Source organism: Pseudophryne corroboree, chromosome 3 (genome assembly GCF_028390025.1).
Source record: "Pseudophryne corroboree isolate aPseCor3 chromosome 3, aPseCor3.hap2, whole genome shotgun sequence".
Lineage (NCBI taxonomy): Eukaryota > Metazoa > Chordata > Amphibia > Anura > Myobatrachidae > Pseudophryne > Pseudophryne corroboree.
In genome coordinates, this window is record NC_086446.1 from 716,038,973 (window position 1) to 716,056,061 (window position 17,089).

At 45.4% G+C, this 17,089-nt stretch overlaps 1 protein-coding gene and 1 pseudogene across 5 annotated transcripts in view; both read left to right on the forward strand.

Annotated features, from left to right (window-relative positions):
* The window catches only part of EEF1AKMT2 (EEF1A lysine methyltransferase 2), a 161,689-nt gene that overhangs the window by 116,779 nt on the left and 27,821 nt on the right, over positions 1–17,089 (forward strand). For all 5 annotated transcript variants that reach the window (XM_063962148.1, XM_063962152.1, XM_063962153.1 and 2 more), the window contains 3 exons: positions 11,570–11,684; positions 13,490–13,600; positions 15,189–15,405. In XM_063962148.1, the coding sequence (XP_063818218.1) occupies positions 11,570–11,684; positions 13,490–13,600; positions 15,189–15,405 (443 nt within the window). The remainder of the gene's footprint in view (positions 1–11,569; positions 11,685–13,489; positions 13,601–15,188; positions 15,406–17,089) is intronic.
* On the forward strand, positions 5,849–5,967 carry LOC134895673 (5S ribosomal RNA; annotated as a pseudogene).

The following is a 17,089-nucleotide window of genomic DNA, read 5'->3' on the forward strand; positions in this document are numbered from 1 at the left end:
TCGGCAGGTCACCCGGGTATTGCCAGAACTCGGGAGTTGCTATCTAGGGCGGTGTGGTGGCCCTCGGTGGCTAAGGATGTGGATCAGTGGGTTCGGGCATGTGACATCTGTGCCCGAAATAAGACTCCTAGAGGGGTTCCTGTTGGCCCATTACATCCACTCTCTATCCCATCTAAGCCATGGACCCACATTTCAATGGATTTTGTGGTGGACTTGCCCAAATCCTCGGGGATGACAGCCATCTGGGTTGTCGTTGACAGGTTTTCGAAGATGGCGCACTTCGTTCCACTGGTTGGGCTGCCATCAGCCAGACGCCTGTCTGAATTATTTATGCTGCATGTTGTGCGTCTCCACGGGTTGCCACTTGATGTGGTCTCTGACCGCGGATCCCAGTTTGTGGCCAAATTCTGGAGGGCATTTTGTTCCGATCTCCAGATTTCTGTCAGCTTGTCGTCAGGCTACCATCCGCAGTCTAATGGGCAGACTGAAAGGGTGAACCAGTCCTTGGAGCAGTTCCTCAGGTGTTATGTCTCCAAGTGTCAGACTGACTGGGTTGCTCATCTGTCCATGGCGGAGTTTGCCTATAACAACGCGGCTCACTCTGCTACAGGGATCTCTCCCTTCCTTTGTGTGTATGGGCATCATCCTAAGGCCAATTCTTTTGACCCCCTGGACTCCACGCCTGGTGGTTCCTCTGTGGTTTCGGTCCTTAGAGGTATTTGGCGGAAAGTGAAGAAAGCCCTTGTGTCTGTGTCATTAGTGACCAAAAGGGTTTTTGATAAGCGGAAAAGACCCTGCAGCTTCAAATTAGGAGACTTCGTCTGGTTGTCTACCAAGAATTTGAAGTTGAGACAGCCATCTCATAAGTTAGGGCCCCGGTTCATCGGCCCTTATAAGATCACCAGGGTTATCAATCCGGTGGCATTTCAGTTAGATCTGCCCCGTTCTTTGGGTATCAATAAAACATTTCATTGTTCCCTTTTAAAACGGGCGATTAGTAATCCTTCTTCCAGTGGAAGACCTTCCCCTCTTCTGATACGTGGCCAGAGGGAGTTTGTTGTTAAAAGGATTCTTGACTCCAAGGTGGTTCGGGGTCGGCTGTCATTTTTGGTACACTGGAAGGGGTATGGCCCGGAGGAGCGGTCGTGGGTGCGCAGTTGTGATCTTCATGCCCCCAGACTGATACGCTCTTTCTTCTCGCAGTTCCCCGATAAACCCGGTGGTAGGGGTTCTTTGACCCCTCGTCAGAGGGGGGGTACTGTTAGGGTCTCCTGCCCTGTGCTGCCACGTCGTCATGGCAACCGGGAGACAAGTGCTAGTGGAGTAACCTGAGCGCAGCTGATACTCCGGTTCGGGTCTTTTGCTGTGCAGTGGTTATAGGCTCTGTGCACGGCAGGGGATCCGGTGCTGGTTTTTGTGCTCACAGTCTGTGAGGTCTGAGTGGGGCGTGGACAGCACCTGCTTTATAAGGCCTCTTTTCAGGGTAAGCAGATGCTGCTGAATCTCTGTTGGTTAGTCAGTTCATGAAAGTTAGCCAGTACTGTGTAGCTTTGTATTTGTTTGTTGCTTACTGCAAATAGGCCTGGGGATTTGGTATTACACTCTGCCAATCCAGACCTAGCAGTAAGACTGGAGTCAGTCGTTTAGCTTGCTGGGGTTCTGTTATTACTCTGTGAACTTAGCAAGTTTGCGGCTGTATTCTAACACTTGCCTGTCTAATCCTGTCTCACTGTGCTAGGTGTCAGGGGTCAGTTTAGTGGCAGTAAGCTTAAACCTGTGCACTGCAAGTGAGAATCAGGATTGTGGAGGCTCTCCTTGTGTCTATCATTCCATCTCTGACCAAGGAGTTTACTGCCACACCCGTTGGTAACCCTTTAGGGTTTTGCTGTTGCCCTTAGCAACAGCATTTCGGGTTCTCTACGTATTAAAACACAACATCTTGCTTTTTACATCTGAGCAGTTCTAATACAAGGGAGATACCCAGTTCCTTAGCCTCTGGGCTTCTCTGTTCACTGTGTGTGTATTTTGTTACCCTATCACCTTCTGTGTACGTTATGTCATATTCCCCAGTTTGTCTGTGAGTCCATTTGTTTTGCATAACAGTTCAAACACCAGTACATTCCTGCAGACACTGGAGTGCATAACAGTTCTGACACTAGTACTTTCCTGCAGGCACTGGTGTGCATAACACCGTGCTTCCTCCTCATACATCATAATGGGCCATAGAACGATATTGCCCCCTTTATCGGAGGGCTTGATAACTATATCGTTCCAGGCTTTGATTTCCTTGAGGGCTTGTCTTTCTCGATATTTGAGGTTTCTGGAGAGACACCTCTTTTTTTTCGAATTGGTGTGGATTTCATCAAATTCCTTAGATACCAGGTCCAAGAATATTTTAATCTCTGGACTGTTGGTGTCTGGGGGAAAGAACGTTGACGTGGCTTTACATGTTGGCCTGGTGTTTTGCACAGATGACATGTTAGATGGTGATTCCATGTATAGGTCCTCCAAAATCTGAATTGCTGCCACTTCTTCCTCAGATATGGATGTCGTTAATGACGTCGAAGTGGAAGGTTCTTCGGACTGAAATGTACTTATCGAGGAACCTGTAAGGGTGGATAATGATGTGTCTGTCATATCTTTGTTAGAAGATTTGGCGAAGAATTTTTTTAGTAGTAATTTCCGGCCGAAGAGTCTTAGATCCTTTTCCCACATAAACCTATTAAATGGCAGTGTGGGTGAGAACGATAGTCCTTTGCTTAGGACTGCTGCCTGATCTTCCGTTAAAATTCTGGTACTAAGGTTGATAATCTGTAAGTTATCAGTAATTTAACGCTTCCTGGTGTTCCGTAAGAGGTAGTGAGAGGTTCTTGGAGTGTCCCAGTCGCGATGATTTCTGTTGGTGTTTCACCCCCCCTCGTCTTGTCTTCCTCTGTGTTTGCTTCTGCCTTTTAGGTGCTGGCCTCTCCCTAAAAAAGGATCCTCAGTGTTGTAGCGTTTGGATGCCTGTGATCCAATTTCCAAGTGTTCTGTGGAGGAGTCTTCGCTATATGAAGATTCTATTTCTGAAGAACTAATATCTTCTCTTGCGGGTCCGCCTCTACTCCTTGGGGTGTTGAAGTTCCAATGGAAGATATTCCCTCTGGAGAAATAGTTTTTGTCTCTAAGGAATTTACTCCGTTTCCGTTCTATAATTGTTGTCTCGTATGTATTCAAATCCTTCTTATATTTGTCGAAGGTGTTTTGGAAAGCAAGGTCATTTTCCCAAGTTTCTAGAGTTTTGCCTAGCTCCTCAATACTTTTTTCTACCTGATCTAGAACCAAATTGTCATGTTTGATAAGTATCAGGGTCAGTTCATGGGAGCATTTCAATAAGGTAGCATCCCATTCGGCCTTCAAATTCTCTGTGGCCAGGGGAAAGGATGGAAAAACTCGAGGTCGTAAGCCTCTGCCTTAACACTTATGCTCTAACCTTTACAACCCCCCCCCCCCCCCCTTTTTTTTTTCTTCACCTCATTCAACACATCCTTTTCTCTCACCCAACACCTTTTTCACTCAGATCATCACTGTTCTATATCCCATTCCTAATCACACTATAATGGTAACTGATTATCCCCTTATTACCTTGAGCTACCCCATTCCCTCCTTTTCCCCCCTTTTCTCTTAACCTTGATTCATCTCCCCTGACCTTTTTCCCTCTCATTCACTACACACATAATTTCTGTTCCCCCTTTTTTTGCTTCTATCACACAGTAATTTCTAGTGATCCACATCACATCTTGTCATTTTGGATTTTTCACACATCATTTTTGTTTTAATTCTCACATACACTACCTCACCTATGTTTCATTGTTATAGTTATTCGTCAGTGATTTTTTTTATCGCAATCCCCATCAAGGGCTGTATGTCCTCCACTTACTACTATCATTACTAATATCTTATAATCATTACTACCATTAAATAATTTTTTCACCTTTGTTAAATGATTTTTTGTTAGCTTTTACCATAATATTCAATTATAGATTATCACCCAGAGGGTTATCAATAATTATCAATTTCATGAGTCATTGTCTCATTTACATTTATATCTTCTTAATCCTCATATTTATTCCACTCTCATTTATCTGATATTATGTTTTATTTTCTGTCACTTTTACTTAGGTATGTCAGACTACACACAGATATGACATACTTTATATTATATTTATTTATTTTTTCTATAGAGGGTGAATTAATGTCATTGGGACTACATCTCCCACAGATAGCGTCTGTCCGGCACAATTGTTAAGCACCGGTAGCCTAGTGTTTTCCCAGACTTAACATCCCAGGCCATCGGTTTAGAATCTCTGAATTTTAATACCTACATGGATATTACTTATTATTTAGTTACACGAATAAGCCACTTGTGGCCTTACCATACAAATCATGGAAAAGTTATGTTTTATCAAACATTTATTGTATACTCTTTTTTGGCTGTGTTTTTAAACCAAATTTCTTTGCTTTTGTTTTTGTTTTTAATCATATATCTCCTTTTTATGTGGCATCATCTGAGGGCTTTCCTTGCCGAATCTAATCTATCTCTGAATATAATGATGAGTGCAGCTGACAAGGACCTAATCAGTTTATTCACCTCAGCTGCTTTGAAATACACTCGTCCAATGATTGGTCAGAGAACCGGCTCCGACCATGTTAAAAAACCTGCAGGGACGCAGCCCACAACAGGAAGTGATCAAGCCCGGCTTACGGGTGAAACGCGTCTTCCGATCTTCCACCGACTGCCTTTCTGAAGTGCCGTACATCCATCGACACCTGTCGCTGCCCTGCACCCGCTCTCACCCGATCCGTGCGGCTGCATGAACTTCACCGATCACCTGCGGCTGTCCACTCGCCACTCCAGAGACTGACTGCCGTACGAGGACACAGACTCCCGTCTGCGCCGCACATCCCTCCAGCCTAGCCGCACCTCTCGTTTTTTATCAACAGGGATCCACTGCTGCAGGACTTCAGCCCGCGATTGTCATTTACAGACACGGGACGTTGGCAGCTACCTGCATTTGGTGCTTTCCCCTACGGCCACCACGGGCATCCCCTACAGTGACGGAGATTCCATACATCAGGATCGAGATTCTTCAATTAATATTCACTGCGGGTAATATCAGTTCATTGACTTACTCACCCCCAGCATTGCAATTTCTATCCCTTCTTGTGCGGTTTTTCTCCCCTGTGAAACCCCAACATAATTAATCTTTATTTTCCCAGAATAAGTTGTGGGTAGCATCAGCCTAGATGTTTATCTAATTTTTCTATTGCATTGCTTATCCTTAATTTGACTGTGTTTTAAACTTGCATCATATTTTTGCATACTATCTATATGTACTCACAGTCTGAGTATCCGTTACATTGTCATCTCCCCTTTTTTGGGCTCAATTACTGAGACTTGTCTGTATCTGGTACTAGAAACATATTTGCTACATTACAGTCCTGATACTTTGTTATCTTTATCACTGTTGTGCAGAATCTGACCATAATCCATCTGATTTATTTACAGTCAGTATAGGTGCCTGTTAATCTCCATTATATGCCATTAACTGGTAACAATTATTCAGAAAAGTGAATTGATTTTCTAATTGTCAGTAAGGGCATCCTTTGGCACGTTTACTTGCTCTCCATCTTCTTCCTGTTTATTTATTTTTTTATTATTCTCATCTATCTATTTTCGTGGACTCTCACAACTGATTCAGGGCTCACCCCTGTCTAACATTGGCAGCAGATCCATCTTTCTCCCTTATACTACTTATTTCGTGAACTCTCATCAGTGATTCCAGAGTTTCTGCTGTCGTTCGTATCTCTCTACTACCATACCACACTGGAAACGCCCAAAGCCGTCTGATCTTGGAAGCTAATCAGTGTTGGGCTTGGTCAGTACTCCAGTGGGCGACCCTTGAGGAAGACCCAGTGTAGTAGAGCACATATTGGTCCATCATGCTCAGAGTCTAAAGGTGCATACACACGGAGCGATATAACTGAGCGATTTTGACTATATAGTCAAAATCGCTCAGAAAGTTAGTGCAGATCGCTCCGTGTGTACACAGGCAGCGATAGCGATGCGCGTCCCCGCCAGGTCGCTATCGCTGGGAAAAATAGTCAGTGCAGGCAAGTCAATTTTGGCTATGTCGCTGGTAAAGTTAGTTAAAATCGCTAGAGGCCAGCGATTTTTCCCAGCGATAGCGATGTTGCCGGCGGTGGTGGCGGTGCGGGCGGCGGCGGGTGGCGGTGTGGGTTGTGGCGGCGGTGCGGGCGGCGGCGGGTGGCGGTGTGGGCGGCGGCGGGTTGAGGCGGTGGTGCGGGCGGCGGCGGTGCGGGCGGCGGAAATTTACCTTTATCTTGCAGAGTTTGGCAGCGGAGTGGTACCAGTTTCAAAAATGGCGCCTCAGCGTCATTTTTTAAATTCAAGATGGCCGCCGCGAGCCAATCACGGCTCGCCGCGTCATCGCCCCGCCCCCTCCCGCTGACTTATATAAGTCAGCGCGAGGCAGCGGCTTTCAGTCCGACGGCGGAGGAGGAGCGGAGAAGAGCTCCTGAAGACTGAAGACGCCGTGGAAGTCCTGGATGGGCGGCGGCTATGCAAAAGAGCTTAGCAGCCGCCGCCCACCAGGTGAAGATGCTGGAAGTCCTGGGAAGGCGGCGGCCATGCAAAAGAGCTTAAAGGCCGCCGCCTCCCAGGTGAAGACGTCGTGGAAGTCCTGGATGGGCGGCGGCTATGCAAAAGAGCTTAGCAGCCGCCGCCCACCAGGTGAAGACGCCGGAGCAAGACCCCAGAAGCCCTGGGGAGGTGGCGCCCCCCCAGGTGAAGACGCCGGAAGCCCTGGGAAGGCGGCGGCCATGCAAAAGAGCTTAAAGGCCGCCGCCTCCCAGGTGAAGACCCAGTTTAATAAAGGATTTTTTTAAAGAACGTGTCGTGGTTTTTTTCCAATATTTTCTTTACAGGTGGAGTACAGGTGCCAGTGGGCCCTTTATGTCCGGGCATGCTGGAACTTGTGGTTCTCCAAGTGCCAGCATGCTGGGGCAGGCTTGCTGGGACCTGTAGGCCACCTGTAAAGAACAATATTACTATTGAAAGGCTATCAGCCTCCCATCCACCGCCCACGGATGGGGGGGACAGCCTCGGGCTTCACCCCTGGCCCTTGGGTGGCTGGAGGGGGGGACCCCTTGATTTAAGGGGTCCTCACTCCTCCAGTGTACCCCGGCCAGGGGTGACTAGTTGGGGGGGTAATGGCACGGCCGCAGGGACCAATATAAAAGTGTCCCCCGGCTGTGGCATTATCTCCCTGGCTAGTGGAGCCCGGTGCTGGTTTAAAAAATACGGGGGACCCCTATGTCTTTTGTCCCCCGTATTTTTTAAACCAGGACCGGACGCAGAGCCCGGTGCTGGTTGTCTAAATATGGGGGAACCCTACTCATTTTTTCCTCTGTATTTTAACAACCAGGACTGGCTCAAAGAGCCCGAGGCTGGTTTTACATAGGAGGGGGGACCCCACGCAAATTATTTTTTTAACTTTTAGCTATTTAAATACCAGCCACCCTGTAAAATCGTCCTATATATGACACTCATCCCCTTATTTAAATGAGATAGTCAAAATCTCCCATAGCCAAAATCTCTTGCATGGTTAGACAAAATCTCTGGTAAAGTTAGTCAAAATCTCCTACTGCCAGTTCAAGGGAAAAGTTAGTCAAAATCTCTCATAGTCAAAATCTCTCCGTGTGTATGCACCTTAACACTGACAGCAGATTCACCTTGCTATTTTATCTCTTACTGATTTTTCTCTTATCAAAATTGGCAAAATTGCAATCTTCAGTCTCCAACATCCCAGCCTTACAACGGTTTCATGTTGGATGAATACGGGGCCAATACATATTGGCAGCTTACGTGTCTTTAGAACAATTTATGTTAACTCCTTAAAGCACTCTTATTGCATTTTGGCAGCTGGTAACTTATTATGCGATTATCCGCATTTAATTGTTATTAATTGAATTATTATCCAGTTTATTTTAATTTTTCTTGTGTTATCAAGTATCAGCATTTACTTGCTAGTTACTTCCTCACATTATCTGATTGTTACCTTATTGACCACTGACTATTTTTATTCTATGATATTAATAAAAGTTATATTTTACATCTATATTGATATTTATCTGTAATATTTCATATATTATATCATTTAAAAGTAAAGAGTGCGCCCACAAAAGAGTCTCTCTTTTTCTCCATACTGTTGTTGTTAGCAGCCCCATTGACTCAGGGTGCACCACCAAATTATGATTAGAAAACCATGTTTTCTTTGTATCCTTCATTTTGGTAATACAAATTGATACTCTATACCTATTATACACCGGTGTGGTACCCCTCCAAATATATGAGTCTCAGAGAGCGTTCCTTCCCTTGGAAAAGGCTGTGGTGATCCAGTCGATGGTTCGGGCTGTCCTGAAGGCAACCCGGATCTCTGTGCATTCGTCTTCTGGGGAAAATGGTGGCCTGTTACAAGGCGCTTCAGTACGGAAGGTTTCACGCGAGGCACTTCAGCTAGATCTATTGGACAAATGGTCTGGATCGCATCTTCACATGTACCAGAGGATCCATCTGTCGCCAAAAGCCAGGATCTCCCTTCTGTGGTGGCTACAGACTTCTCACCTCCATCGAGGGTCGGAGGTTCAGGATTCAGAATTGGATTCTGCTAACCACAGACGCAAGCCTCAGAGGTTGGGGAGCAGTCACCCAGGGGGTGCAGTTTCAGGGAAGATGGTCAAGTCAGGAAGTCGTCCTTCCAATAAAAATCCTGGAACTCGGGGTTATAAACAACGCCCTTCTGCAGGCCTTATCTCTACTTCGGAATCAGGCCATTCAAGTCCAGTCGGACAATGTGACGGCAGTACATAAACCAACAGGGTGGAACGAAAAGCAGAGCAGCAATGTCAGAGGTGTCAAGAATTTTCCTCTGTGCGGAAAAACACGCTGTGGAGTTATCGGAGGTCTTCATTCCGGTAGTAGATAACTGGGAAGCAGACTTCCTCAGCAGACACGAGCTAAACCCGGGGCAGTGGGGCCTTGGTTGACGCGTCGGTGGGAATATCCACAGATCGACATGATGGCCTCTCGACTCAACAAGAAGCTCAAGCGGTATTGTTCCAGGTTGAGAGACCCACAAGCAGTGGCGATAGACGCTCTGACAGCTCCGTGTGTCTACCAGCTGGTGTACGTGTTTCTTCCACTTCCTCTGATCCCAAGAATTATAAAAAGAATAAAAAGGGTAAAGGTTCAAGCAGTACTCATTGCTCCAGATTGGCCTCGAAGGGCCTGGTAAGCGGATCTTCTCGAAGATCCGCGGCCTCCTACCTCTTCGCGAGGATCTTCTGCAACAGGGCCCGTTCGTCAAGACTTACCGCGGCTACGTTTAACGGCATGGAAATTGAACGGCTGATTCTAGCCAGGAGAGGGATTCCTGACAAGGTCATCCTGACTATGATCCAAGCCAAGAAGGGGGTAACGTCTAAACATTACCACCGTATATGGAAGAAATATGTCTCTTGGTGTGAGAGCATACAATATTCTCTGGTGGAATTCCATCTGGGACGTTTCCTGCCTTTTCTGCAGTCGGGAGTGGATGTGGGCCTACGTCTAGGCTCCATTAAAGTCCAGATTTCGGCCTTGTCTATTTACTTTCAGAAACAATTGGCTTCTCTCCCTGAGGTCCAGACGTTCTTGAAAGGTGTTCTGCACATTCCACCTCCCTTTTTGCCTCCCACGCCACCTTGGGATCTCAATTTGGTGCTGCAGTTCCTCCAATTTTGAACCATTACAGGAGGTGGACGTAAAGTACCTTACGTGGAAGAGCGTCACATTGTTTGCCTTGGCTTCAGCAAGACGTGTGTCTGAGTTGGGGGCGTTGTCTTACAAGAGCCCCTACCTAATTTTTCATGAGGACAGAGCTGAACTCAGAACTCGTCAGCAGTTTCTTCCTAAGGTGGTGTCTGTGTTTCACATCAACCATCCTATTGTGGTTCTGGTTGTAACTGACACCTCTGCTACTTCAAAGTCTTTGGATGTTGTGAGGGCTTTGAAGGTGTATGTAAAGAAAACAGCTTGTCACAGGAAAGCGGACTCGCTGTTCGTTCTCTATGATCCCAATAAAATTGGGTGTCCTGTTTCAAAGCAGTCAATTGCACGCTGGATCAGGCTCACTATCCAGCGTGCTTATTCCACGGCAGGCTTGCCGGTTCCAAAATCTGTACAGGCCCACTCTACTAGGTCGGTGGGTTCTTCTTGGGCGGCTGCTCAGGGTGTCTCTGCTTTACAGCTCTGCCGAGCAGCTACTTGGTCAGGTTAGAACACGTTTGCTAAGTTTTACAAGTTTGATATTTTGACCAAACTGTAGGTCCTCAGAGGCAAATCAGTTCTGTAGGAACCTCTGCACTCTCCTTCCTGGTTTGGGAGCTTTGGTACTTCCCCATGGTACTAAATGGATTCCCAGTATCACCTAGGACGTAAGAGAAAATAGCATTTTAATTACCTACCGGTAAATCCTTTTCTCGTAGTCCGTAGGGGATACTGGGCCCGGTGCTTCGGTCTTCCTGCACTGTCACTTGGTTAAGTAACGTTGTTTGGTTCAGCTGTTGCTGTTCCTGTTTCAAGTTTGAATAGCATGTCTTTCCTCTTGTTCTGTGTGTGCTGGTTCGTAATCTCGCCACTTTCCTTATTTATCCTTCTCTCAAAGTATGTCCGTCTCCTAGGGCACAGTTTCTAGTCTGGTAGGAGGGGCATAGAGGGAGGAGCCAGCGCCCCCTATCAATTTCTTAAAGTGCCCATGGCTCCTAGTGGACTCGTCTATACCCCATGGTACTAAATGGATTTCCAGTATTCCCTACGGACTACGAGAAAATAATTTACCGGTAGGTAATTAAAATCCTATTTTATTTTTTATTTTTGGCAAAATGTGTAAAAACACTGACATAGCTCCGCACCCATGAAGCCATGGCCCAGGCTGTGATTGGCATGCGGGCCAGTCAGTGAAAGAACAGGGAAGACTATAAGTGGGTGAAACCATCGATAGTCTCCCATGGCATAGTGGTTACCATTGATGGACACTCAAAAATTCACCATCGATGGTCAGCACACCGATGGCCATCCCTAAACTGCAGGCCATTGCTCCACTTGGGGCTGAATGTGCGTAATTAGGTGGCAATGGGGCATTTACACTAGGCTAATAGGTGTAATTGCAGCCTATGTGGAGTTGCACAAAGTACACGGATAGTGATGACAGGCCCTTTCACAAGTTGATGGATAAGGGGCGGGGTGACAGTATATATCCATGCATATAGGCACATACCCGCATTTATTTCTCTGCAGCTATGCGGATGTCCGAAGCAGCCCAATAGTGTGTCAGTTCATGGAATAAAGGTGTTTGGTGTATATGTCCTATTTCACAATGCAGTAGACCGCTGAAATTGCAGTAAGTATGGTAATATGATGTTCCTGAATGCAGGAGTATTAATGTAAATATTGCATTATTTTTAACAGGTTTGGTGAAGGAAGTATGATTCGAGTAGTCCGATGGCTTAATGCACATAAAGTGCCGCTTACGTCTTCAATACTTGACATCGGCACTGGGAATGGCATGTTATTGGTAGAATTGGTAAGTGAACAATAAAATCTGTAAATGCACATGCGGAAACTATAGGTACAATGTCAGGGGTAAATACAGGATTTCTAGAGGAGGGTTAAAAAGTACTTGCATGGGGAAGACTCTTTTCACGTGTGCGCTACAGATTAATATCATTTTAAAAATGCTTTATTCTTTGAATAAATAATTTTTTTTAAATGTATTATGTTTGTAACTTGTTTAAGATATTCCTATATGCAAATTGTAGGTTAAAAATGGAACCAGTTTCTCTAGTTGGGATGGGCAGTTTCTCTAGTTGGGATGGGATGGGATGGGCAGGATTCTTGCCAAACTTGTGTATGTGGTAATAGAAATATTTGTTGCATATATTTGCAAACACATGGTAAGCTGCCGAGCCCCTTCACTGTTTCTCTTATCGTTGGCTGCCCTACACTGCATGATACCACCAGTGTCCACTTAGGGCCATGTAATTGTCTATTGTAAGGCCTCATGATAAAGGCCCATACAGAAATATATCCAAATTAAGGGCTTTCTTACCTTGAAGCCCCCTAGTAATTTTCTATTGCCATATAGTTCTCAAGTATAGTTGCAAGTACTATTTAGTGTGCAGGGGAATACTGGGGGGTAAAAAGTGTCCCCCTTTCTGTTTTTTGTGACCACTCTCTTTCATGCACCTGATAAGTACTACCAAACTGATTGAGCAGCTTCCACTATGGTGTGTATTCAATTGAAGTCGGAATTGCCGTTAAGTCGGAAAGACTGCAGTTTCCGACTTTTTTAGGTCGAATCAGGATTCGACCTATTCAACTGAGTTGTTGTTTTTCCAACTTGTCGGAAAATACGTTGATTAGCTGCGGATTCACTTGTTTTGTCGAATTTGCGGCCATTTTTTTTGCCTGTTTTCGACAATGCTGCTTCGACTTCAAAAAAAGCTCAGCACTGTTGAAAACGGGCAAAACCTGTCTGAAATGCCCACAAACTGATAACTGGACAGTCAGATCCTTTCCGTCGGAGAAAGGGTGAAGATCGCGCTAGCTGTAAGGGGTAGGGAAGTACAACTGCAGCTGATTGGAAGGTGGGGCCATGTACAGCATTAATAAGCTGCACTGTTCAGTTCCTACCTTCACACCATTGACAGGAGGGGGAGGAATTAAGGCAGTCCCTTAACTCTGCCCTCAGTTATCGCTATGAAGGACTGGACCATGCAGCCAATTACATTAGTATTTTTTTCTTTTAAATAATTCACAAAAAAACTTCTTGGCAACTTGCATCAGTATAGATGTTGTGTCAGTAAGTTGGCAACTTGAAACCCCCCTCCCCCCAAATTGCATGTGTGGATGGTAGGCCAGCAATACGGTAGATTGATATTGTGTTCGAGTATACGATTTCATCGCCTCATACAAAGCATCATCGTGTGCACATCATGCATGTTTTGGGTACGATTACAATGCAGTGCGTGGTCCCGCGGGTTGAATGTCGCATCCTCTGATCATATGTGCAGCCCATATTATCAGTTGTAATTGTATGCACATTGTACCATGTTTTATGCACTTACAATGCATCGTACGATTTTTGAGTGGCCTTTTAAAAAAATTTTTATTGAGAGGCACGATTGATCGTTTAACGTTGTTAGCACATCGTGTGTCAGTCATGTGTCCGGGACTGCCAGGGAGCTGCCGGGGAGTTCAAAGGTTATCGTGATATGACTCGCATCGGACGCGGGTCGTCCTGATGTATGGTCAGCATTTGGATTCCTTAAAGCAATATCAGTTGTGGCTTATGTAATGTATTGAAAGTGTTCTCTATTTAAATTACAGGCAAAGTCTGGGTATAGCAATATCATGGGTGTGGATTACTGTGCAGGTGCTATAGCACTGGCAAGAAGCATATGTGAGAAGGAAGGCGTTTCCCAAAGCGTACAGCTACAGGTAAGGAGAATTCAGGAACTACTTTGCGGCTTTGACTGGAAATATATAATTTTATTTAGTGTTTTTAAACCTTTCACTTGCATTCCGCATACTGGTATTTTAAGGTTCCCCGACCTATGAAATACATTTGCTGGATCAGAGGTATCCAATCAGGAGCTGCTTTATCTTTTTAAAACACATTGACTGATCTCTTATTCTTCTGGTTACGAGCAGTAGAACCCTAGTTCCAGATAAGGGTTAGTAGCTACAGCAAACGTGTGTCCTATAGGAGGACCCCCTACCAAGTTGCAACTGTGGGAAAAGTGGGATGTTTCAGGTTACTAACACCAAATGTAAAAGTTCTCATACTTGTCAAAAATATTTTCGGTATTGGGGCCTAATTGAGACCTGATCACAGCAGCAAAAATTTTCTCTAATGGGCAAACCCATGTGCACTGCAGGGGGGGCAGATATAACATGTGCAGAGAGAGTTAGATTTGGGTGGGGTGTGTTCAAACTGAAATCTAAATTGCAGTGTAAAAATAAAGCAGCCAGTATTTACCCTGCACAGAAACAATATAACCCACCCAAATCTAACTCTCTCTGCACATGTTATATCTGCCCCCCCCCCCCCGCAGTGCACACGGTTTTGCCCATTAGAGAAAGATTTTGCTGCTGCAATCAGGTCTGAAATAGGCCCAATAGACTGAGGGACAGGATTTCCAATGAAATGTATTTAAGGATCTGTCAGCATTGTCTTCTCTGTGTAGTAGCCGTGTATTTGCAGATTTACAAATGCTGGTGGTAATCAGACCTGATCGCTGGGCTGCAATCTTTGCTGTCCTGTGTTCATATAGTCGCCGCCTCCAGGGAGTGTAAATTCGTTGTGCAAGTGTGCGATCCCATGTGTACGCCGAGCTGCAAAAATCCAGAGTGTGCAGTCTGTGCGCAGACCAGGACTTACTCCTATAGTGCGATCACAACAGGCTGATCGGGGCCAGAGCTGACGTCACACACCCTCCCTGAAAACACTTGGGGACGCCTGCGTTTTCCCTGACACTCCCAGTAAACGGTCAGTTACCACCCGTTACCACCCACACACGGCCTCTTCCTGTCAGTCACTTTGCGAACGCCCATGGAAATGAAATTTTCGCACCATCCTGTTGCTGACCGGTGATACCCGTTGTTGTTTGCCGACGTGTGTGCGCATTGCGGTGCATGCGCAGTTTATTGCTGATCACACGCTGTGCGAAAACGCACAGCAGCGATCAGGTCTGAATCACCGCCGCTATTTACTCAAAGGCGCCTACAATGGGGCCAGAGAGTTTACTTACCCCGACTGCTTACACACTAGACAGATATGACAAAACATGTTATTGGTAGGGGAGGTAGTTACGTGACCGGCCGTCACAATACCAATGCCAGAATCCTGCCCCATTACAGTGCTGATAGCATGCCAGGGACTATTCCCACTCGTGGGTGTCCATGACACCCAAGAGTGGCTCGCTACCAAGCCTGCAAGGGGCTTCATTGAGCCCCTTCATTACATAGTAGAGAGACATTTCTTTAGACTCTCCTGCAGTTAATGTTATATAACATGTTGTTTTAGGTTGCAGACTTCCTGGGCACGTTCAATCCCTCGGAACTGTTGGACATTTGTCTGGATAAAGGCACTTTCGATGCAGTGAGCCTGGATCCTAATGGTGCAGAAGACAAGCGCAGCCAGTACGTACAGTCACTGTGTAGGATTTTAAAACCAAATGGAATTTTTATCATTACATCCTGCAACTGGACCAAAGATGAGCTGCTTGGACAGTTTGGTAAAGGTAAGTGATGTGTACGTGATTAGCTTTTGTAATTCGTATATGTAGTTTGATTGTTGTACAAGAGAAACACCATCTTTTCTCCAATTGCTGAATACATGGACACTTTTTAAAGTCTCCTGCTATCGGGGAAATAAAAAAATAAATAAAAAAAAATACATACATACATACATACATACATACTATGTGTGTGTATCTATATATATATATATATATATATATATATATATATATATATATATATATATATATATATACGACAACAAAAAGGTCGACACCTTAGGTCGACGCCAATTGGTCGACTTGGACAAAAGGTCGACAGGAACAAGGTCGACGTGGGAAAAGGTCGACATGAGTTTTTTATGTTTTTTTGGTGTCGTTTTCATCGTAGAGTGACCGGGAACCCCAATTAGTGCACCGCGTCCCCTCGCATGGCTCGCGAGCTTCGGGCATGGTGCCTTCGCTCCGCTACCGCTTTGCTTGGCACAGATTACCGTTCCAATCGTAGTCCACGTGGATCGTTAAGTATGAAAAGGTTCCAAAAAATAAAAAAATTGGGAAAAACTCATGCCGACCTTGTTCCTGTTGACCTGTTGCCCATGTCGACCTAAGGTGTGTCGACCAATTGGCGTCGACCTAAGGTGTGTCAACCCTTTTGTTGTCGACCTGGAGTCCGGATATCTCTCTCTCTCTCTCTCTCTCTCTCTCTCAAACTATACTTAAATATGAATAGATTGTCTGTTTATATTTCAATAATTAGAGCAGTGTACATATACCGCAGAGTATCCTCTCTGTACCTGGCTATGGGTAGCGTCAGATGCACAGTATATCACATTTCCCTTGGGTTCCCATAGACTAGTCCTCCCCTCTAACATTATTCAGCCTGCAGGAGTTTTGCTTATGTAGGGGGCACGTAAAGTTTATATAAACAAAATACTACCCAAAACAGAATACTTGGCAGGCCACGAACGTCTTGTGCTAGCAGCCACCGGTCAGTGCACTTCTGCTTGCTGTCCATTCTTTGTACATGGTGCCTGTCTGACGGAAGAGCAGGTCAACAGGAGTCAAGGAGTGCAGCACAATGTCTGCACACTCTCCTCGCTCCTGCCGGCCTGGTCATTGTGTTCTTGGAGGACCTGCTGGATCTCATGCACACTGGACCCCAGGTAAGTAAACTTTTGGGACTGGGTTTTAGTTATGGTAACCCTATAAACGATGTAAGAGCTTATTCATTAGCAGGGAAACAGGAAAGAAGATGTTCTACAGCAGATGCTCAGCAGCACATAAATCAGCCAGGAGGTATATCCACCTTCTACGTTTTGTGGTCTGGAGGTGGCTATGGAAATGTGGGAATCTACTGAAAACTTTGTTGCAGGGATTGTGATCTACAGTGTAGTGATAGGGGTCACCTCTTTACTTTAATGCCCAAGTAGCGAATGTGCCTCCTTGGGGGGACAAGAGGACTCGTGTTCTGGTCTAGTATTCAGAATTACTTTTAAAAAAAATTAAAAAAATTATGACAATTTGACCATTGATGGTACCTCATTATTGAACTTTAACAAGTGAGCATTCTCTTAGCATGCAGATGAATAATGTCCATGGTGTTGTGCAGATTAACTTGAATCTGTGTTTCTCATACGTCCTAGAGGATGCTGGGGACACTTCAAGAACCATGGGGTATAGACGG